The sequence below is a fragment of the Clavelina lepadiformis genome, chromosome 5, assembly GCF_947623445.1.
Source record: "Clavelina lepadiformis chromosome 5, kaClaLepa1.1, whole genome shotgun sequence".
In the NCBI taxonomy this organism is placed as follows: Eukaryota; Metazoa; Chordata; class Ascidiacea; order Aplousobranchia; family Clavelinidae; genus Clavelina; species Clavelina lepadiformis.
In genome coordinates, this window is record NC_135244.1 from 5,419,826 (window position 1) to 5,442,639 (window position 22,814).

Here is a 22,814-nt window from a genome sequence, read left to right on the forward strand (position 1 = left end):
TAATCTGTGAAACATGGATTTGCCTTTACTGTAAGCTGATAACTCGAGCTAATTGCTTGATGAGGAAATATTAAGCTACTTAACGACATTATGACTGACGAGGCAGCAGAAATAATTGAGTGCTGCTAAAAAGTTTGGACATAGTCCTTCTAATTCGTTGGTGTTACTATAGTAAGTTCAGTGGAAATAACTTCCTGATTCTACTTGATAAAATCCTACCTGAAATCCTTGATTACTACATTACAGATTTAGAAGCTGATCCACATTTATTGCACTACACACTATCACAGCCCTGGCAAATCCAAATACACTTCATTTTAAGAATAAAAAAGAAAGGGTAGTAAATACGGAAAAATTTCAGGATTAAACAACTTGAGGGAGGAAAATGCTGATTTAAACATCACATGAACAGTATGGTACAGTCATTCCAGTTTATCTTAGTTAGGTAAAGTAAGAAATGCATTGACGAATTCCTATGAACAAACAAACAATGCAATAAGAAATGGCCGGCCGTTTAAGGCGACCTGCCATAAACACTTTTTGTGCAATTAATGATATGAATGTTTTTAGGCATGAATAAAAATGATATATGAATTGCGATCGGAACACACATGTTGTAGTACACATCTGATGCAAATAGAATGGCAAGTATGGTATTGTGGAAAAACAAAACAATTACAGTGTTGAAGTTCTCTACAGTCACACAAAAGTACACCAACAACTACAGTTCTGCTTTCATATTTGTCTTCATTTTCTCTTGCGCTGCTTCCTGATATTGGTTATTTTTGAGAACATACTCCACAGCTCTCTGCACTATTTTCTTAAATGTATCAGGATCAAACGTCCAATTCCAGAATTTCGGATTGTTTCCATAAACAGCATGCTTTCCTTGATCTGACGCCACCGGTGCTACCGATGGGTCTTTCGGCCAGGTCATATAATGGACGCCACGTAGTCTTGCAAGGTCATGATAACAGTGCTTGTCACCACAGTTATACCTTTAAAAGAAAATTGGGTATGTCTATTTTCTGTATCCCTCAAATATTTCAAACGTAGATTATGACTTAAAACTTACAGTTCAATTGCTACAGCCCAATCAGGCAGGAAGAGAAAATGGGTCAGTCCGGCCCCGTGCATTCCGATGAAGATGTCTGTGTTACGAGTTATGGTTAACTGTTCTTTAAATGATATTTCTTTCCAGTTGTATTCGACAACCTTGCATGTGTGTTGAAATATTGTTATTTGTATCAAATAATAAACCTTATATTAGCTCATCGATTTATCAAAGTAGCTTCACTCATTGGCACAAAGACTAACGATGATCAAACAAACCTTAACATCAACGTTGCTCAGTTCTCTGATCTTTGAAACCAACACATCTTGGTTTTTAATTTGACGATAAACATTGTTATTCTTTGGATTTCCTCTTCGCAACAAGGTAACTTTTACCTTTGGGATATTGTTTACAACCAAGGGCCCATGAAGAGGTATGTTCATTCGATAGAGAAAATGTTCCGAAAAGGCACGAAAAAGATTAGAACCAACGCAAGTACCTGGCTGAACAAGTTTGGACAGATTGGATATGATGACTGTAAAACACTTTGTGTAGTGAAGGTCATAAAAAAGAAATTTTTACTACGTGCAAGAATATAGTATAACTTGGGGAGAGTTGAAATTGCGTTCTTATACTTGTTGTTATTGTTGCAACAAGTTGGTATTTAAAAAAATTGTCAGAAAGTTATGCAGAAAATAAAGTTGTAAGTAACAGAAAAAGTAAAACGCGAGCATTGCTTGATGTTAGATGTAAGAGATAAAATGAAAAATCATACACGACTTACCACATATGTGTTGTAATACAACCCTCTTCTCATTCTGGGCAAAAGCGGAAACATCACGTCCCTGATACAAACACGCTTGCCATGCCAGGCCACAAGTGGGGAGGTGGGATGTTTAGTAAATGCTTGCCAGGAGGTAGGAAATAAGTCAAAATAAGCAGAATTTGCCTAAAACAAAACTCAATTACAACTACTTTGCTGATAAGCAATATAACTTCTATTTTGCAGATCAAGCTATTTCTAGACAAGTTGAATATGCAACAGAATAGGAGTACATCGCATTTGAACCAGATTTCTTAGAACTATTTTCATTGTTTTGTAAAAGAAATTTCAACAACTTTTAATTAAAGGAACTTAGTAAAAAAACATTTAGATTTCAAGACACAAACACATGACGATTCGATGTAGCCTACCGTATCCCAATTCACAATTTGAATGTCTTGACCAAACCAAGAGTCATTAACGTGTTGTGAAACATAGAGGTTGAAGAAGTCACAAAAATGATGGAACATGTTCCCACCGTAGTCAAGCTTCATCAACACGACTGTTTTATTCACAACAATATCACAATTACGTGTTTCTTCCATAGGTTTAAAAGGAAGCTGTGAAAACTGCTGAAGCTCAGCATACCTAACCATAAAAGAAAAACAAAGTCAAAAAAATATGTTAATATCTAATACAAGATACAACAAAATACAGTGAAATCTGTTCTTTTAAACAGCACACACTCGACGTAAATGAACATACCATGACTGCAGCGGGCTCTTATGTTTGCTTTGGGACTCAAGTAGTGCTTTATCAAAGCTACAATGGCCACCAATCTGTCCGGGTTCAAAGACATCCTCACGATATTTATCAGTGTTTCCTGGGATGAGTAGTTTTGTGAAGTCCAGGTAAAGGTGCTTAGCTCTGCAATATCTCGTATACCTGTGAAAGAGTTGCATTTTAACAAGATCTTGTGTACTCTCAAATCTAGGTCTATGTGAATTATATTAATAACATGTGCGTTTGAATGATAGAGTGAGGCTATGAATGCAATGTTGATCACAACAAAATTTGAAATTATTAAATTTGCAATTACTTTGTACAATAGAGATATGAATCTGTGTTGTGATTGGGCTTACAGATCACCAGCAGTTCATCCTGCAGCTTTTTAACATATCCAAAGTCAACCTGTACAATTGATTTACTTGAATGAATAACCGATTAAAACTGATTTGCATTGTGATCAGTATTGTGGTTAATTAATTATTAATCATCATTTAAAATGAATTATTCGAACATAATTATGCTGCGTGCATGTGCATTTAACAACTGCTACGATCACCAACCAATTCCCAAAAATCATTCTCTTCCTTTTTTGATGCACAACTTGAATACTCTCTTCCAAACTTCATGTCTGCCATGCAAAGTGGCTCATATCCCCAGCAACTACCATCCGATTTATAATTCCTAAACTTAAAAAAAAAACAGAATTTGTTGCAGTGCTGTGGGAAATGTGTAGCTGACACACAGAAACAGAAAACAATAGTTGCATGTTCACAATGATTAAATAACCCTAAATGCAGGTCTATTGTACACATGTGCCAATAACCTGAGAACATAAAAAATACGTACATATTATACGATTCAAAAACTATGCAAAATGTGGTGTTCTTAATTCTTCCTGGCACCACACAATGCACTTTAAGAAAACAAACTTACATTTGGAGGACAAGATTCGTTTCCATTGAATAGACCTGGATGATGAGTTAGTACGAATCTAAGATGGTCGTCTGGCAAATTTGCGGGAAAAGATGCTGTTCCAGCATGAGCACACAAGAAGATGAGCAAACAAGCACAGTGCATGATGTGTTTGGAAAATAACGAACAAAGATGTATCATATATATATATTAAGCAAATAGCCCCTATCTGAAAGCAGCTAGCATCTGTCCAGACCTGCAGCCCATTTCCTATGTGTAAAGCAGTGTTTAGAGACAAAGCAGCTCATACAAATGAAAAAAGTTTAGTTGGAGTTAGATACTGTTATTTTGCTGAAGTATGATGTGATTACAAAGGTTAGGCAAAAACAGCAGTGTCACCTTTCCTAGTCAAATCAAATACAATAAAATGAAAAACAATATTTCTCATTTGTAGAAAACACAAGAAATGCAGTTACCACAAACCTTAAATCATCAACAAAATGCATATGCTTGTGTTCATTTCAAGTATCATTCATAGCTGTTTAGCAACAAAAAGTATTTATGGAGACAAATACAAAACGATTTACGCATTATGATGGCACTATTACATAACTTTTCTAGCGGCCTTATTGCTAATCAACAATAAAAGAGTAAAAATGTAACATGACGAAAGACATATTAGTAGAATTACATGGGTATGGAACTAAAATATAAAAGTCACTACTTCACAATATAGCAGAGCTTGTAATCCATTGTGCATGTGAACATAACCTTTAGAAATCAAACAGAACTGGTGCAAAGTGTAATTTGAGTCATCCTGAGCTGAACCTCTCATAAAAACCAACTCACAGGAACCCATTGAGGGCTTGTGCTTATATGATGCAAACAGGCATATATATCAGCAACTGATTGCACATTTGATACATGATGTATAACTTTGTTGAACGAATGCCAAGGGTAGTGACTGTCAACCTCAGTCTTAGTTTGTAAAAATATTACGTATGGCATGAACTCTGAAGTCATTAAAAGTTTTAAGTTTTTTACGGCCACATCTTTTACACAAATTTTTTGTGATTTCATAATGTCCCTTATTGAAGAATATTTTGTACCGTAAAGTTCATTTTCCACTTCAGTGTACTCCAAATACTCATTTGACTTAATGTCCGTTGCCATCTTTTCTTTGTCTGAAGTCACTTGATTGCCTTTTGGCTTTACGCAAGATGTGTGAATGACAGGATATTTGAACAGAGAAGGATAAAGTACAACAAGTTCTAGCTGCATGTTATAAGCAACACTAGCATCATCTGACACCAGTGCAAAAACTTTGCGATTAAATGGAGGCAGGAGAGCAACTTCTTCATAAAGAGGAAAATCATCTGTATGTTGATTATAATACTCTGACAACTTGTACATCTTCATATTCGGTTTCTTTTTCAGCCTCAAGGAAGGACTTTTGTTTGTAGCAATTCGACGGCGCTCTTGGAACTCCAAACTTGGAATCAAGCCAGCCCGACCCACTGGTTCTCCTTTGTCATTGACATGTAAAGCTTGCCACCATCTTCGATCGCTTCTGTCAACAACTTTTAAAATTTCGTTCCGCTTGAAACTTAAACTCGCATCTTTGCAAGGAATTTCTTCATCATCAGTTGCACTGTAGTCAAAATTGGATTTCATAAAAATGTCTTTTGTTTCGGGTTTGTCTTTGTAACTTGGAATTATTTTAAAAATGTAGGATGAGGAAGATCTTGACAAATGTTCTTGTAGTACGTCAGGTTTTCCTTTAATGCTTTCTCCATTGATCTCACAAATAGTGTCACCAACATGAAGGAGACCCTGCCTATGAACCAAACCACCATGTAATATCCTAGAAACAACTACTTCACCATTTTTAACAGTTACTGTCAAGCCCAAAGGCTCATTTGGTCGTTTTGAAAGGCCAACCATACGCACTGCTGTTTGACATTCTTTTAAATCAACAGTCTGTGATTGTTCATTAATATATGGTTGGCTTAAATTTCGTTGCTTGGCAACCGCATCATGAGCAGTAAGAATGCTTTGCAAATGAGTGCTGTGTAAGATACGGCACAACTCTGCTGCACTTGCAACTTCAAGACCACTTACGTCAATAATGACTTGTTTTGCAATGGCAGACGAATCACATGTAACAGAATCCAACAAATTACCATCCAAAGTGTCATGTGCTCTTGCTAATGATTGTACAACAGGGCTATCCATTAACACCTTGAGAAACATTACATCAGTATCCTTCGACTTTCCAGGCAATTTTCCCAAATTATCCAAGACTGCCTGGATTGCACCATCTGAACTTCCTTGAAGTGGCATTGCAAAGATATCAGATAAACCCTGATCACTGCCTAGGAAACAATGCTTCACTTACAATAAAGTAGTCTTATATCAGTGTATCTATGTATAATGCAAAAAAGATAGATAAATGAGGCACCGTAACCTGCAGATATTTTAATGCTTTATTCAAAATACTGTAACTGAAAGATGTGCAGCAAAAATGCGGTAGTTTTTATTATCGAATTTCTGAAAAAGTTTAAGCTAGAACCTGGAAAGAAAAATATTAAGGCCTAGGCCATAAGCTTAGGCTGTTTGTAGTTAAATTGAAATACCATTATGCAAATCAAACTAACCGTGTTCTATAAGCTTATCAAGGTCAGAATAAGTGAAAATATAAAATTATACAAATAGAAAGTTATCGTAGCCATACTAAAGTACGAAGCTGCCTGAACTTTCATTGAAGCAAGTACAATCAGACTTAAAGGCTTATAACTGCGGAACTCACTGAATTGACGAATGTTGAAATGTCTAGGTAGGTTTTCGCTTAAAATCTACTTTATTCATAATTAGCCTTGTACATACATGTTAAGCATCCCAGTTTTTAGGCGACCATAAACAAGCTAGCCTAGAAAGTGCTGTCATTTAAAGCTATACATCTCATCTTTAGGCAGCAAAAACTATTTATGTCACTTACTCACTTCACTGGTTGGCGCGGACGCTTCGTCACTGACGTCATTATCAATAAAAATACACTTTGCGCAGTCATGCGTTTCAAGACTGTGATGTAAAAATAACGCGCGGCTAGAAGCTGAGGTTAAGGTACGGAACAGAACCCCAAAATTGCTAGGTTGAAGCTGAACATAGCCTAGGCTTGTTTATCTGGATTTGCAGAAAAATTTGATTGGAAGTACCGTAACTTACGTTTTCGTGGATCTTTCAGAAGACCTTTGTTATTAAACGGAAGCCAGAGAAGAATCTTACTTGGTTGAAAGCCGAAGGTATTGTTCAATTCTATCAGTTATAATTGTATGCTAGTGTTGTACTGTTGTTTCTTTCTTTCTTTAAATTGTGTATTTTTATTATACGGTAAATTTCTTATACTATAATATGTATTCGTTAATGTCATAATAATCTATAAAATTTGGCAAAGAATTCACTCTTTTCAATTATATAAAAATTGTTAAAATTGGTTGTACTGTATTGCATTTTTTTGAAGTGGAAATTAAATAAAAAAAATCATCAAAGATATAATATATTTCAAAGTTGAAATAAAGCGCCACATTATTTATTTGAAATAAATTCATAATAGACCTGTTGAAAGCAGAAGACAGTATGATTTTATTGATGTAAAGAATGTTGTAGGCTTATACACCGGAAAGTTTGTTTTCAGTGCACCGGGTAAATGCGCCAAAAACTGTAATGCAAAACTTTCCGCCACGTCAACATAATACTTATAATATAGAATACAAAGCAAAACCACAATTCTGCACCAGAAAATCACTACAAAACTCAACTTGAAGTTTCATTTTAATTTTCTGTCTCACATTAGCATACCCTTCTGCCCTTAGAAATGGTGACAAAAACTTTGAAAGGGCTTTTATTTATGTATACAAGTAGAAGTACTGAGCTAGGCTATAATATTAAACATTGGCAGAGTTTTTTTTGCTGGCAAAAAGTGTGCATTTCAAGTGTTTTAACACGGATTAGGTTTTAAAAAATCTTCTTAAAACATGTATTTGCCATAATACAGGTTACTTCACTTTATGCTATATTGTATTGTAAATATTATTGTTTTTTGTGGAGTTTTCTTTTATCAGTGTTTTGTCATAAGCTCAATTTCTGTACTAATCATAGATTTTGCGATATCACCGTCAAATAACTTGTTGTTGATTCTGAGTTTTTATGAATTTATGGTTTAAAAACATAAGAAATTTGATAAAGAAACTATTCCTGTGTAACTATTTGGCTGAACAATAAGGCTGAGTTGCCAAAAGCTTTGCCCAGAAGATATTAAAAAGGCAGGCCTAACAAGTGTAGTGATATATTACGATGTCAACGTGAAAGTTTAAGATAACTTTATTATGGTTTAAGAATTACTGTTAGTGCAGGAATTTTGGTTGATCAATTACCTATTTACTTCATTTTGAATAAGCCAATGATAATTGCTGCAAATTGGGCACAGTATTAGCATGAACAAGACTTGTTAACATGTCCGCTGCGTGTTGTCTCATTTGATTCGTGATAAATTTGTGTGTTTGAGTTGTCATGCCAAACTTTAGCTTTTTGATGCATGACTTTTTATGAGACACTGCTATATTTTTCAAACTAGCCAATGTTTTTAAAACTTATATATGTTGTTTATTTTCTGCAGCAGGCTTAGGTCATGGTTATATATAATGCTCAGTGACATACCTAGTGTAACACAGCTTATATGTATTTTTCAGGAGTATTATGGACATGAGTAGCATTGTTCCTTCTCCAGCCACCGCTCGTGATGGTCGATCCAAGTCAAAACGGGCTGGCAAAATTTTACAAAGTATTTGGTTATAGTATGCTTACTCAAGACAAATTAAATTATTTTTAGCAAAGCCTATTCAACCCTAGAGTAATCCTCCTGAGTTGACATTTGAAACCTTGCCGTTAGGCCACCTATTATTGTAGGACCGATAACAAAGCAGTTCAGGCCTAGTACTAGATCTACGTAAGTTGCGCCACTTCCATATCTGGGACGTAAGGCCTAGTACTAGGCCTGAAAAGTGGACATGGAAATGGAGTATTTGTATCATATGTTTTTCTCTATTTTGTTCACACATGTCAGCGATGAAAATGCTTGATGAAGCAGTCACTCCCAAAAATGACGCCATGATGTCTGCAATTGGTTCCATGCCCAATCAAATTGGTATATATGCATTTCATATAGGTTTCAGTTCTGAATAATGTTTGGGAAGTTTGGTCACTGGGTTTGCATTTTTGTATATCGTTGATAAAACTAATGCATTTTTTTCTAGTTTCAACACCGGCCAATCATCTGAACGTTTATGATCATAGTTTATTTGGTTCTCACTTGTCAACTGGACAAAACCTGTCAATGGTAAATGATAATGCTAAAATATTTCAAGTATTTATTGTTTTATGAAATGTGTTGTGTTACCATTACATAGAAATGTTTAAGTATATACAGTAGATATCGGTTAATACATCCACGGTTAACACAACTAAATTGCCTGGGATGGGATTTTTCTATTTTTTTTCCCATTACAAAAACCTCGGTTAATACGTCCAGCCCCCCTTTATACATCAACTTTCGATTCCCCATGCAAGCCAGTTGTTCTTTACTGTGTACAAATAATGAGTTATTCTGAGCGGCAATGCATTGAATGGAATATTGTGATGCAGCAATTAGCCTATCCATTCAAACAGAGTGTGTTAGAACAGCAGTCATCATAGTTAAAGCAGTTAGTTGAAGCAGCACATTGCAGTTTTCTTATTGCAATCGAAGTAGATTAACAGTTTACAATTTACAATAAATTAAATGATTGTATTTTTACCTCAAGAGTTGTTTAGTGGCATTGTTCAGCACGGGCATTTAAAATTGGTTTTAACAACCACCGTTTATTAAATCCTAAAATCTGCTGACTCGGGGTGGATGTATTAACCCAATTCTGCTGTGTTGCTTTATTCAATAAATTGTATTTAATGTCAATTATTTATGTAATTATTTAAATGCACTTTCGCCGTTTGAACGGCAAAAATGAGGTGAAAGTATTGTATGGCAAACATTAGTTAACATAGGCATAGGACAACTGCTAAAAAGTCCCATAAAACCAACATTTTTGTTTAGTAGGTTGTCCTTAATGCATTTGAAATAATCAATGGCATATTGTTTCTTAATTCTGTAGTCTAGGTGGTTGATGAGTTCAATTCATATAAAATATAATCTTGAAGGGTAAATCATTGATGTTATGCACTTGTCACGCGAATACCGCTTATTTCGACAACAGATGATGTTTAAGATGTTGGTGCTGTTTCATTGAAGTCATACTTTTATAAAATATGCGAAAGCGTTGTGGCCAAGCACTTGATGAATTGTGTAAATGTAAGGACGTAGGTGACACCTGGTGTGTTAGCAAAGGTGGAGCTGTTGGCCTTTGTGGTACGTCATAATAGGTTGATTCGGAAAACGCGCATTGGTGAGCATAGTTTGTGTATACAGTCAGACCTCGTTAATCCGGACCAATTTGTTTCATCATAAAATGTCGGTTTAGCGGGATACCCGGATTAAGGACAATCGTGAAACCTTTTCGCTTCACTCTCAGTAATCCGGTTTATTGCTATTGATTTAGCACATTTGCTCCAAAACATTTGTGTCGGAGTCGGATAGCGAGGTTTCCGGATTAAAGGGGTAAAATGCATAGGAAGAAGTCCGTTCCCGGCAGTTTTGTGTCGGATAACGGGGATTCCGGTTCTTCGGGGTTGGGTTTAACGAGGTCTCACTGTATTCGTATAATCTCACCTTCAACGTTATAAATCATCACCAGTTTGCACTTTAAGAAGGTAAGTTGAAATATAACATACATCAAACATGCATAAAGAAATATGCAGTATAATTTACAACGCAGTCAGACAGTCTACAAAAATATATTATTAACTAAAATTGTGTGGAAGGCATCGTGATGTTACAGTTTGATTCTTTTTAGCTTCCCACAATGGTATACATGTATATATTTTTGATGTTTCATATGTACAGGATACTTTATCTGTTTTAATTCTTGTTAAAAACTGAAAAAAATAGTGGTCAGTGCATGATTTTTTTTAGATTTCAGAGCCCAACAATACCTTGCTCATGGAACCAACCATCAACTTGCTAGAACTTAGCACTCCCACTCAAATGTCTATGACAGACACCACTGCCAATTTCAACTACGCAATGTTGGAAAACCCTGGCTTGGAAGGTAGGGAAACGGTGCTTAGCTTGTGAACTATTGGGAAAGGGTGGAGGGAAAAATGCAGTTTTGTTTGTGACAACAACAACAATATGCCAAATTGACTAGCTCTGGTCAACTACAGAGAGCCTTTGTTTTTTCAAGCAAGGTCCAAGCACCCTTGAGTTGTTGTTGACAGTTAATAAATTTAAATGGTGTTTTGTAGCTCGTGCTTGTCTGCTCGTACATATTAATGCTAGATATCAACTTTCTTAACATTTGTTGTCACGACTTGTTTCTAAATTGTACCATTTGAAAAGAAGAGTTTTGTCGATCTTCAATTCTCACCGTTTAACATGATATTTCAGCTACTGCTAGTATATTCATGGATTTTAAAAAATGCCTGTCTCAGCATGGTATGTCCTGTGATATTTACGATCTTATTTCATCCTACGAAGAAATTTGTGATGACTATGAGCAATTGCTCAAGAAAATAATGACACAAGTCACCCCCGAAAACAGGTGAGAAGTTGTACAAAATTTAGACTAACTAACTGAATGCAAAGCAATCAAGACCAACCCATCAAAAAACTTAAATTCCCTGATGATGTATACAAGAGTTATTAATACAGTCTATGAGTTGCCTTCATGAATGAAATTTTCCATTTTGTTGATTTTCTGCTTCAGTGCTATAGTGGAGAGATTGGGGAAGTACCTAAAAGAAGAAAAGCACACCTGGAGATTAGTGCATTCGTTATTTAGGTGAGCATCATGCCAAAACAGATATTTGTTTTCATCATATATGAGTGATTTTGCAATGGTCGATTACTAACTTGCTGCTTGGTTGTCGTCTCATGATTAAGTCTGTAACAATTTGTTTTTTAAGTATTTCTTTTTTAGGGATAAGTTTTCTAACTGTTCCGAAGAAGCAATGGCAGTCAATGATGCTCTGGTATGTAGTTTGCATTTTAAACTCGGAATTACGTTTGATTCAAATGCGTTTATAAAGACGTTACTGTTAGATTGCAACAGCAAAAGTTTTTAGCCCCACAAAATTTAAATTCGAACGGTTGTACATATTTTTTAATAGGTTTTTTACACAAGTGAAAAGAATATCATAGATGACTACTTTGACAATGATTCAGACATCAGACAAGCACAGGTGATTTTGCTAGATGCATTTATGCAAACAATCATTAAAATTAATGTTGTATGATTAAATATTTGATTACCGGTAATTGGAATTAGTAATTAACGGTAATTGTATTACCCGTAAAGCATAATTAAAAAAAATTATGTAGTTACATTAGTGCAAATTATTGCACCAGCCTATGAAAGTAACATAACAGTATTTTCTTGAAAACTTTCCTGTATATTTGGTTTTCATATTGTAAATTTGTTTTAAAACAGTGTCTTCCATGAAGGTAGAAAATGGCATTTATAATGACAGTTAATTCTATCACAGATTAACTTACTACCTCATGCAAAGTAGCCAAGGCAAGGGTGTGCCTAAATAGAAGTAAATGAGGGTTAGAGTTTGGTTAGGTTTGAGTTAGTATCATATCTTATGTGGTAAACCACTACAAATGCACAATTATTACCGGTAAAATACAGTAATAATCTAAAACAATAGTAAAGCAACGGTTTGATCAATAGGGTTGTGGGGACAGTAGCCCTAGGATTTCTTTAAGTCTTTCACCAAGTCTGCCAGTTCAACTAAGGGTATATCCACGCCTGACCAGGCCAGTTGATGTAAATGTACCACCTGGTCCTGGGTCTAATTGTTGGTCTTTTACCATTTGATGTGGCAAACATTCTGATAACGTGACTATGCAATCCATTGTAGTTGTGACCTCTCAGTTCAAAACATTAAAGGTTAAATTTCTACGTATTTACAGATATCAGTGCAATAGGTTTTTCCAAGCTTTGTTTTTTTTTGCTGGAAAAACAAGCTTATTGCTACTAAGTATTTTACTAAAAACTATATGGAGAAATATAAAAAACGCTGCACAAATTTTTTCTTAATGTGTGATGTTTAAAAATTTTTTCCTAACATGGTGCAGCTTGACATTTCACTGTGCAATGTTGGCAGACCAAGAGTATTTTGTCAAAATGCGGTCACTTTGCATTTTCTTGTAAACACCACAAGAAATTCAAATTAAATAATGAAATTCACTCCGAAAGCACTCTAATAGATGATTAAGGCTTTCATTTAGAAATGATAGTTTGTAGTAATGCTAAGTCTATAAAATTAGTGCTTGTTTTTCAGATTGTTATTGACTGGCTTGAACGCAATGCTGCAGATGAATTGACCAACATAGCCGATCAACTGCAGCATTACACGGGCTGTGTGACATGGTAAGTGAAAATTAGTTGTTCAGAAACATTGTGTGGTAAGTAAAGGAAACACTTGAAATGGTTGATCCAAATTTACAAAAGACTGTATGTCTGTTCTACAGGGAAAACACACTTCATCACTTAAAAGCTCGCAAGAGCAGAGGGACCACAACTGCTGATGGGATGATTTTGGAAATGGTAACCTGGTTTCTCTTATTACCTGCAGTGCTTTTAATACTGAATGGGGTTAACAGGGTGTTTAATGGGTGTTGTGAAAAGTATGCAACTAAGCTAAGTATCAAAAAATTATGCCACTACTCGTTGTTATGATGTCATTTGTAAGCCTCCAAATTCAAGCAAGACTTAAGAAATGTGTTTATTGTAAAGTGCATGTGGGTTGGTTCACCAAACATGGTTTGATTGAAAAGGAATCATCGCTCAGATTTAAGTGAAGCCATGCAGAGACTTTGCTCCACCCCAGGATAAAGATTCTGATACTACATGTTGGATGTTTTAATTGAACTCTCCCTTACTTAAAATGTTAGATAAAAGATATGATCTTTTGGTTCAACTTTTATGGATTTGGATATCTGTGACAAAGTAAAGAAGCCTGTTGACTTAGAGTAAACGAGTTTTCACTGTATGGTACATTTGTATGGATGAATGGATTCATTCCTGTCATCTGTGTAGGATCCTGATGCACCAACGAGAACACGAAAACCTTTGGCAGATCTTGATCGGGAAGATGAATCACGATTGCTCAAATGTGTCTTCTCATTTATACGTGGTGGCAGGATAAATGAGGTATTTAGTGGTTACATTAGTTAATTTGCCCATAAAGCCATTAGAATAGTTGCATAATATTTATACTGATATCACAACATGCCAAACTTGACACATGTTATGTAGTTATTTTTTTCAATGCATTTTACATGGATTGCAGTATTTTGGCATTTGACAGAATATGGGTGTAAATTTTTTGTGCAAAGTTTTTGAGAAACTACAGGAATTAAACTTTAAATAATGGGTCAACAAGCTGATTTACTACTGAACGAAGGTCCTTTGAGAATCATTTGTTTTTAATTTTATAATACTAAATAAACCTGGGATAAAAAATATGACTTCAAATTTTATTCTCTAATTGTACGATGAAAAAAATTTAAGAGTAAAATACACGTAAAACGTTTTCGTGTAGACCTATGAAGCCTTAAAAAGTGCAGAAAAAATTCCTTTACGTAAGGCTTTAAGTTGCATTATTTTTTGATGTTTTTTTCATTTGTTTTCATCCTGATATGAAAAGCTTTACTGGTACTTAAAAAGTTCAGTTTTTTTCAGAACTACATTTTTACCTGGGTCTGATTTGATTTAAGTTTCACATTTACAGTGTTGTGTAATACCGTTGCAGATTACGTGCAGTAAATTGCTTCACTGGTAGTTCTTGGTAGGTTAAGTCATGTCTGAACTGTGTACCAATTTATGGTTTGCATGTAAGCTAGAAATAAACTTTATAATTCTAGTCTATACAATTCTGTACAACTTTCTAATATGTTATAATTTCTAATGCTAGGCGGAGGATCTATGTGTATCCCATGGTCAACCCTGGCGAGCTGCCACTTTAGAAGGATGGAAGTTACACCATGACCCTAACACTGTTAATAGTAAGTACAGCATGGTTTTTAAGCAATTATAGAGTTTTATTGGTCTTCCAAGTTTCATTAACATAGTGCAACGTTGTGCAGCATATGGTGTGATTTGCAAAAGTACTTCACAGCAATGCAATGAACTGTAGAAATACACATGTAAACGTAATTGGCAAAGATTTAATTTAGTCGACTTCATAAACTGGGTTTTCATTGATGACAGTATAAATTGCTGCTTTGTCTGGCAGTGCGCCTTCCAGTTTATCCCAGAATATTTTCCATGCATTTATCCCGGCTTGTGCTGTTGGCACGTGAATTCCTGTTATGAGAGAGAGAATTGTCTTCACACTTCCCGCATAGTTATCATCTTTCATGACATCCTATAAAAATTTTGGAGTTCCTTGTGAATATCAAGTTCTTTTCAGATAATGAGATATAATTGAGATTTTCTTGATTAAGATAATACATAGTTTGCCTTAATGTGAAGATTTGCCAAATAACAGTAAATCTATAATTTGAATGACAATGGTCATTGAAAATTATTGGCTTTATACTAACCTCCAGTAAAACGGGTATAAGCAGTCTCCCTCGACGATGTTTGTGGAGTTGCGCCAATGCAACTTGTACTTCATATTGACACCATGCGCTTGTGGCATATTTTCGTGAAATAACGATAATAACTCGTCGAGACAAACCAATGCACTCGACAATATTGTCAGCAATACCGCGACCTGGTGTAAAGTCTCGTTCATGCATGCAAATCTTTCTTCCTCTCACATCCTCTAGTTCCTGTAAGTTTTTGTGAAAGACAAGTACAGATATTTCTTAGTTACTGCCGTTTGGTGTTGAACCTTAGTTCAAAGTTATAAACTGTTATGTTTAGTGGCCAGGCAAAAACCTTTAAACCACTGATACTGTGTAAGTAAGAGACAAGACATGTTGTGTAATTTTACCTGTAACATTTTAAATACAAAATCCTCGTCTGCCCCACTGCTGCAAAATGACACAAATGCGTCATATTTGTGTTGTACCTCCCCTTGAATGCTGATTAGTTTGTCTGCTGCTTCGTCATTCATATGCGATTCCTTTTCCAACAGATCATGGAAACCCTTCACAATGTCTTTTCTTTCTTGTAACTTGCGTCGCTGTGATTTAAAAAAAAATAGAAAATAGCACACTAGCACCACTACTACTACTACTAAAAAAGCATAACATATCCAGAAAAAATCAGAAAAACAACAAATTAAAAAATTGGTACCTTGTAAAGGATTCCAATGATAACAAATGAAATCAACAATAAAAAGATGACGCCTCCTACCACACCACCAGTAATTTCAGTCCAAATCACATTTGGACAATATTCCTCTTCTGTAAGATCCAAGAGTAATTTACCTTTTAGCTTTGCTGGAGATTGGCAGGTCAGATTCTAATGAATAAAATAAAAAATAGTGGTTTTTGCGAATCACACACTAGTTGGTGATTTTGATTTGAGACTTTTATTCAGGACACAGTTGCTTGATTAATAGGAGCTTATAAGTTATAAAAAATCTCCTTTTTACTTACTCCAAACTGATGTTGTTCCAAAAGTTTCATGTTTTCTTTATTGGTTTGTATGTAAGTAATAAAAGGTCGCAAGTTGCAATCACAAACTAGGGGATTTCCGTCTAGAAGTATTCTCTCTACCAAGGGAAATGCCAGGAGCCCAGAGCTATTAATCCTCCTGTTCAGTGTATGGTTGGTTACTTTTAAGTAAATCTGTGACCTCAAATAGACCCTTAGGGGAAAGTAAATAAAGCATCGTACTTTTTCATGTCTTAACAGTAACCATGTACATGGAACAGTGGTTGATAACTACATTAAAAGATTACTAAAGAAAATTGATATCATGCAAACATATTACGTATGTGTATACCTTATCTTGTTGTATCTCAAGTCGATTGTTTTCAGATTTGGTAGCATGTTGTTTAGATGAACTGGCATATTCTCAATTTCATTCTCTTTCAGTTCAAGGGATTGTAAACTTGTTGGAAAACTGGCGAGTGGTATTGCTTTTAACTTGTTTCCTGAGTGTAGAGAACTATTTAGAACTGGGGCATGTAGATTAACCATGTGTGTTTTTTGATAGCTCACAAACCAAACTAATTTTAACACAAACCTGTTAAATTCAGTGTTATGAGGTAGTTGAGGTAACTTAAGTTGACTGTCTTTTCGTTTAGGTCCAAATAAGAAAGGTCTAAATGAAGCCAGTAGTCGTGCGCTTTAATATTTGGTAACTCGGACGGATCAAACAGCTCGGTGCTATTAGTTGATTTTGCGGTCTGCCAAAATAATTTGCAGAGTAACTTCTCAACAAATTTCAAATGGGAAGGTTTAACTGAACTAAATGATACTGCAACGTTTCACAGTAACTTGTGGCCTGATTTATTTGGTACTGTACCTTCAGTTGTGCTTGCCGTGAGCAGTTAAGTGTGCCTCCATAAAGCTTCCAGCTACATAGTGGTGGTTGGCAAAAGTATTCATACCTATTGCAATAGGAAATTTAGTAGTGTTTAATTATGTTGTAGTCGTTGTACCCTATACAAGTATGTTCGAAAGGCAAACACAGCTTATACTATGTGTCTTCAATGTTCACTTCAATTGAGTAGATGTTACACGAAAAAAATATATCAATTTTTCAAAATAACTTACTCAAATGCTCCCCAAACGTGATTAATTCTTTGGCCAGCTCTTGCTGGCGGAGATACACACGATGGCACAAAGTGTTGCGACGCTCCATCTCGTTGAATATTCCTGTCGTTCATGAACCATTCCACAAAAGAGAAGATTGAACAATCACAATGCTGAATGAAATGGAACAGAAGATTTTTAATTTCTTTGTTTTAATTATTGAATAAAACTTCGTCCATTGGAAAGTTTTGCTTACCAGTGGATTTCCATCCAATCCTATCCATTTGAGCGATTTAAGTGGTTTTAGTTGATAGTCATATATCACTTTTATCTGGTTGTAGGACAGATAGAGTTCCCTTAGGTTGACCAGTCGATCTAAAGTTGGCTGAATGTCATTGGTGATACCGCTGATTGCATTTCCATTCAGCGATAGACTGTCAAGAGAACTTGGTAGACCTTTCGGAAATTTTTTAATACCATTGAAGTCCAAATCCAACCTTAAAATCATAGTGGTGTCAATGAACATAACTTTTCTTGTTATTGTGGTAATGATTCAGTATTTGCTGCATGTTCAAATTTAACACTTGTAAATTATCTCCATAAAACTTACGTTATCAATTTTGTTTGATTTACAAAGTGATTGTCCGGTATCAACGTCAAGTTTGGATTGAATGTAATGACAACTTTCGTTAATGTGTTTGATGGTGGGGCTTTGGGCAGGTAGGGCAAAGAGACACTGTTGCACCTCAGGTCCTGAATTGTATATTCGCACTCCTTAAACTCTTCTGTTGTGCTAATGTAGCTCATGTAACGGAGTATATAAGAGATTCCAACTTTTCCCAAATCTGTTAACATAATCCATTTTTATACGTTTTCTGGCCACTAACTTTTCATGTGGAACTTTTTCCAGATAGGAACAGATCGAAATATTTATCTGTTTTGCCTGTGTTGTTATTTTCATTGCTGATTATTTTCGTCATCTGGTCTACTTGAATTTGTACAAAGAATGTATAAGCTTGTTATTGTCATGATTTATAGTCATAAAGCCTTTTGGTCTAAAACCAATATTTTAAATTTTGTATTCTTGAATACTTGTTACTAGGTATTACTTCTAATCTTTTTTCTCCATAAACGCATATAATTTATGTGGCTCCACAATATCATAGAATATAGAAATGTTATGAAACATTAGTTGTTAACATTTCGATCCAATTGAAAGCCAGGTAATTGCATGTTATCGCTACAATATAAGCTTTAAAATGTAGATTTGTACCCTCTGGAACTGGTTGTCCACATTTATCCTTCATCTGTATGTCCACTGGATGCTGGTTGGCCCACAGCAGCATTCGTATTAAGTTTTGATCACAAACCCATGGATTATTGTTCAAAAACAATCCTTCGGTACAGTTGAAACAAAATTCGTAGTTGGCTGGAGATCGTACTACCACGATCTGGTTTGTGCTCAAACTGTAGAAACGCAGTGTTCGTGGCAGACCTTCTGGCATGCTTTGTAACCTGAAAGAAAACAGACAATTTAGACAATTTAGACAATTTTTTACGGTGATTTTACCGGTTTCTGAGGGAAAACTTGAGCTAATACGGCTGTAAAAGAAAACTTAATTCTTGGAAATGACTACATGTTTCGGCAAACATTTTTATTACTTGTTGTATGACAGATCAAGTTTTTCAAGATGTTTCATATGTGCAAATGCCAATCTGTCACTGAATTCAATTTTGTTGTTCCTCAAGCTCAGATGTATAAGACTTGCAGGTAGATTAAGAGGCACAGAACGCAAGAGGTTATTGTCAAACTGCAAGTATTTTAAATTTGTCAAAGCTCCCCATGTGACAGCAGAGCTGGCATCAGATATTGAATTATAGTTCAGTACAAGTTTTCCGAGACTTGCGGGCAACCCCAAAGGCACAGTGGTTAACTCGTTACCAAGAAAGCTCAAGTATTCCAAGTTCTGGAGCCTGTCAAAATCTGATGGCTTAGTCTCGTTTATCTTGCAATTCATAATGATCAAAATGGAAACAGCGCCCTTCGGTGGCCACAGTGAGGGGAAACGATGCATAGGTCGCTCGCAGGAGCCAATGGTGATTTTTGATAAACTGTCAGAAGCATTTCTGAAAACTCGTTCTCCGATTGTTGTGAAATTGGCATTTTTAATATACAGATGTACAAGTCTTTCTGGCCAGGGCATTGGATCTTTTACAGGTGCATCCCCTGATTGTGAGGTATGTCCACTGTCAAAACCATTAAGTGGGGCATTCACTAGCTGTATACTCCGCAAAGTATTCGGGATACATTCTGGAATGTTCTCATATTGCAGATAGAAGAGATGCAAGGAGGTGATGTTCTGCGTCAGTCTCGTGGTGCACGTAAAATTGGGAAGGTTTTTGAGGGGTGGGCGGGAGTACGGAAGAGTAAAGGAAACCTTCTTACATGTGTCTGCAGTAGCAAAACAATACGGTGAATTTGACAAGAAAAAAGGAGTTGTAAAAGACAGAGTTGCCCTGCATTGTCTGCCCTGGCAAATCAATTTCACATTGTTTTGTATTTTGTGTCTTTGTACCTGGTAGCCACTTCCAGTCCAGATTTATTGGTTGAATGGTATGCATCTTGAATTGGTTGCTGAGATTAAAGTTTCTTAAAACTTTCAGTGATGTGTTGTTCAAGGTTATCTCTAAAATTTCAACATAAATGACACAACCTACAGTGATCATCCTTTACAAGTAAATAATAAATCCTTTACAAGTGATAAACCATATTGGGTCTATCCGTTACATGGACTTATCTTTTTCAAAATTAAATAATCCGTTTTGATTTCATACACAATAACTCATTTCAAACACGCTAACCTTTCAAATAAAGTTTGGTGATGTTATGCATTGGCAAGTCCTCCAATCTTGGATCAACAACGTTGGAGCAGGTCGCCCCGAGTCCTTGTTTCAAAGTGTAGTCTTTCCTGCAGCTTTGTTTGACATAGTTAAGTTACTTTCAACTTTATCACTATTACAGTTAGTTAGGTTAAGTATTATTATCAAATACGTAACGCTTACAAACGGAATTTCCAAACGCATTGTTATACACTTAAATGCATGTACCTGCACCCAATAACGCCTTCACATAGATTGGCACATTCTCCAAAGTCTTGCATTGAAGCAATAACAGCAACGTAAGAAATAAGCAGTAATCTCATAATTACAGTTTTCGAGTTAATTTATCTAAAATAACGCGATTGTTAACCACGTTCGTACGGACATTGTCAGAGATGCTGGAATAATTGTTAAGGATAAACAAAGGTTGCTTTTGTAGTTTTCTGTTCTGGCTGTGACTATTGCACGCTTTTGGTCGTTGACCTCAACAGTAAGGCTACAAGACACTCTGTTTTTTGTCGATCTTGTTACAAGAAAACTTAATGTTTTAATACAGCATCCATGCGTCACAGTTTGCGTTTTAGCCCGATGACGCCAACTTACCCGAGCATGAATGTGGAAAACAGACTGAGACGTTTCTAATGCGAGGAGAGAATCGTCAGAAAACATTTCGACCAATAACTAGACCGATCTATTAATTATTCCTACGTCTTGGAAACCACCGAACTCTTGCAAATGCCATGAACTTTACGCCGTGAAGGCTTAAGTACAGTCTTAATCGCAGTCGTTTCATAACCCTTAACTTAAAGCGACCTATTATAATGGCTAAGCGATTTTTCGCAGACGATATCAAGTTATCAACTCTATTTAGCGTCTTACATCCTGAGCAATTAAGGAAATACCTTTCGTTTTCGTTCAACCAGGTTTTCACAACCTCATGCTTCCGTGTGACGTCATCGTACTTAAAAAATAGAAGCTTCCTTTTTGCAGTTTATTGTTTTTCATTCGTTTCATAGTCGATATTTATTTCGCAATAAATTAGCACGCCTACGTCATGCGTTCGTTAAAGTTCATCAGACGTTTTCATTGCCGACCATTTTGACGTCAAATGGTATTGTGCGCAGCTGGGGATTTTTAAAATTCTTTCTATATCAGCGATAGTTAATCTTCATTCCATCTGTCACAGTTAGGCGTAATCATGAGATTTTCGTTCCAATTCAATAAAATGGACGGTCGGAAACATCATAACAGATTACACTGATGTTTTATTTAAACCGTTTCGAAACCAGTCCAAGTCAGTCGACCTCGGTTAAGATTCGTATTTATGTCTTTGCACTTTAAGTCGGCGGAGAAGAAATCGGAAATTATCGCTTTCATTGCGTGACTGTTGACGTGAAATGAGGAGTTCTTAAACTACCGTTCAAAACTTGTTCGTTGAGGAAAGTTAGCTTAACTAATCCCATTCCTTCCACTCAATTCACTACAAACTTGTCATAGTCACTTGTCATAGGTTGTCAGTTCGCAAAACACGCGGTTTATCACGTCAATTTAGTCACGATTAATTATTAAAAACAGATTATCATGATGATCAAACACTGTTCTTTGTTTCGTACAAGGTTACCGTTTATCGTTATTCACCGATATTATGACGTGAGGGAGTTGTGCTATGTTTCCTTTCTATTTCCGGAGATTGTAGCAATTTAATCTATTCCAAAACTTCATTTCCCCCTTTCAATAACATCACGTTCCGACCACTAAGCATGTTTTGCAGGAAATTACTTCAGCACTACAAATGCGCTCGATTTAAACTTGTCAGGTTGACGAGACGTGCAATACTCGAGATTCGATTGTGGTACTTAAAATTTGTCGTCAAGCATTTCACTTATTTCCAAGATATTTTTCGCGTTCGTTGTAATTAGTCGCCTTTCGTGGATTCTAATTTGAATATTTGTGGTTTCTTCTACAGTACTTGGCGATTATCGGTTAATGTTATCCACAGTCTTCATCCGCTTTTCATTTCATTCAGCGAAAGTTCATTCAACGTTTTTGATGAAGATTCTAGAAACTGACAACGAATTGCAATCTCAGAAAAACCTAGCCATCATTTAAAGCCCGGTGTTCAGAAACACTATTCTCGCAAACCAGTTAGTAACCGACTTTTGCCTGTATTTGACTTAGTTAACAAGCAAAGCGCCCACGCGTTTTAATGTAACCAGCTCACTAGCTAAATCTGACCTGCCAAAACATAATCATCTGCAACTTACTGTTATGTCATACCAGGATACTACAAAAGCAGAAAACGTGCTGCTAACCTCGCCAGCTCTGAGATTGTTTACCTCATAATCTCTGACACAGCTTCAATAATTTCTCGCAAACATTTTTTCCGTACTCCTACGCTTCTGATTTCTAGCCCAAGGCATTTTATGACGTCACCGTGCGTGAGTTGGCTGGAAATTTTTCTTCCCAAACTCGTTGTCAACGAGCTAAAAGTAAACGGAAATGAAATTTGGAAATGTTCCCCCCGTATCCGTTTGTCGACTAAAAAT

General features: G+C 35.9%; 3 protein-coding genes and 1 pseudogene across 6 annotated transcripts in view; 1 reads left to right on the forward strand and 3 right to left on the reverse strand.

Annotated features, from left to right (window-relative positions):
- Positions 1–247: 247 nt before the first annotated feature.
- LOC143461254 (EGF domain-specific O-linked N-acetylglucosamine transferase-like) lies at positions 248–4,315 on the reverse strand. Of its 3 annotated transcripts, none has more exons than XM_076959101.1 (9): positions 3,540–4,309; positions 3,167–3,292; positions 2,917–3,008; positions 2,583–2,762; positions 2,249–2,465; positions 1,839–2,003; positions 1,333–1,557; positions 1,076–1,215; positions 248–998 (listed from the first exon to the last, which is right to left on the reverse strand). In XM_076959101.1, the coding sequence occupies exons 1-9, from the start codon at positions 3,717–3,719 to the stop codon at positions 722–724; spliced, it is 1,602 nt and encodes a 533-aa protein (XP_076815216.1). In that variant the 5' UTR covers positions 3,720–4,309; the 3' UTR covers positions 248–721. The 3 variants fall into 3 exon arrangements, with proteins under 3 accessions (XP_076815216.1, XP_076815217.1, XP_076815218.1); XM_076959102.1 differs by having other exon boundaries at positions 3,167–3,287; positions 3,540–3,798; XM_076959103.1 differs by having other exon boundaries at positions 858–998; positions 1,076–1,151; positions 3,540–4,315.
- LOC143461257 (protein PALS2 pseudogene) lies at positions 3,775–6,452 on the reverse strand (annotated as a pseudogene).
- Positions 6,453–6,613: 161 nt separating this feature from the next.
- Positions 6,614–22,814, forward strand: part of LOC143461252 (nuclear pore complex protein Nup107-like) — a 30,901-nt gene continuing 14,700 nt past the window's right edge. Inside the window, exons 1-13 of the mRNA XM_076959098.1 lie at positions 6,614–6,820; positions 8,267–8,358; positions 8,641–8,721; positions 8,831–8,913; positions 10,639–10,774; positions 11,113–11,266; positions 11,432–11,506; positions 11,645–11,696; positions 11,835–11,906; positions 13,014–13,102; positions 13,204–13,279; positions 13,772–13,885; positions 14,649–14,739. Of these exons, the coding sequence (XP_076815213.1) occupies positions 8,274–8,358; positions 8,641–8,721; positions 8,831–8,913; positions 10,639–10,774; positions 11,113–11,266; positions 11,432–11,506; positions 11,645–11,696; positions 11,835–11,906; positions 13,014–13,102; positions 13,204–13,279; positions 13,772–13,885; positions 14,649–14,739 (1,108 nt within the window). The 5' untranslated portion in view covers positions 6,614–6,820; positions 8,267–8,273. The remainder of the gene's footprint in view (positions 6,821–8,266; positions 8,359–8,640; positions 8,722–8,830; positions 8,914–10,638; positions 10,775–11,112; positions 11,267–11,431; positions 11,507–11,644; positions 11,697–11,834; positions 11,907–13,013; positions 13,103–13,203; positions 13,280–13,771; positions 13,886–14,648; positions 14,740–22,814) is intronic.
- On the reverse strand, positions 14,755–22,575 carry LOC143461251 (uncharacterized). Of its 2 annotated transcripts, none has more exons than XM_076959097.1 (16): positions 20,497–22,575; positions 20,251–20,357; positions 19,965–20,075; positions 19,051–19,840; positions 18,662–18,903; positions 17,999–18,233; positions 17,645–17,885; positions 17,410–17,561; positions 17,159–17,243; positions 16,877–17,039; positions 16,634–16,784; positions 16,285–16,441; positions 15,980–16,147; positions 15,675–15,866; positions 15,280–15,510; positions 14,755–15,101 (listed from the first exon to the last, which is right to left on the reverse strand). In XM_076959097.1, exons 1-16 carry the CDS (start codon positions 20,589–20,591, stop codon positions 14,907–14,909), a joined length of 3,315 nt encoding a protein of 1,104 aa, XP_076815212.1. In that variant the 5' UTR covers positions 20,592–22,575; the 3' UTR covers positions 14,755–14,906. The 2 variants fall into 2 exon arrangements, with proteins under 2 accessions (XP_076815212.1, XP_076815211.1); XM_076959096.1 differs by having other exon boundaries at positions 20,251–20,363; positions 20,497–22,574.

What these genes read in the sequence shown, in the direction of transcription:
- LOC143461254 (XM_076959101.1), bottom strand. Translation starts at nt 3,719, where the DNA reads ATGATACATCTTTGTTCGTTATTTTCCAAACACATCATGCACTGTGCT. An exon ending in ACGAATCTTGTCCTCCAAAT is followed by an intron (nt 3,293 to 3,539) that starts GTAAGTTTGTTT and finishes TTTTTTTTTAAG; the next exon opens with TTTAGGAATTATAAATCGGA. An exon ending in AGAATGATTTTTGGGAATTG is followed by an intron (nt 3,009 to 3,166) that starts GTTGGTGATCGT and finishes TCAATTGTACAG; the next exon opens with GTTGACTTTGGATATGTTAA.
- LOC143461251 (XM_076959096.1), bottom strand. Translation starts at nt 20,591, where the DNA reads ATGAGATTACTGCTTATTTCTTACGTTGCTGTTATTGCTTCAATGCAA. An exon ending in GAAGGCGTTATTGGGTGCAG is followed by an intron (nt 20,364 to 20,496) that starts GTACATGCATTT and finishes TGTCAAACAAAG; the next exon opens with CTGCAGGAAAGACTACACTT. An exon ending in GATTGGATGGAAATCCACTG is followed by an intron (nt 17,562 to 17,644) that starts GTAAGCAAAACT and finishes CATTTCATTCAG; the next exon opens with CATTGTGATTGTTCAATCTT.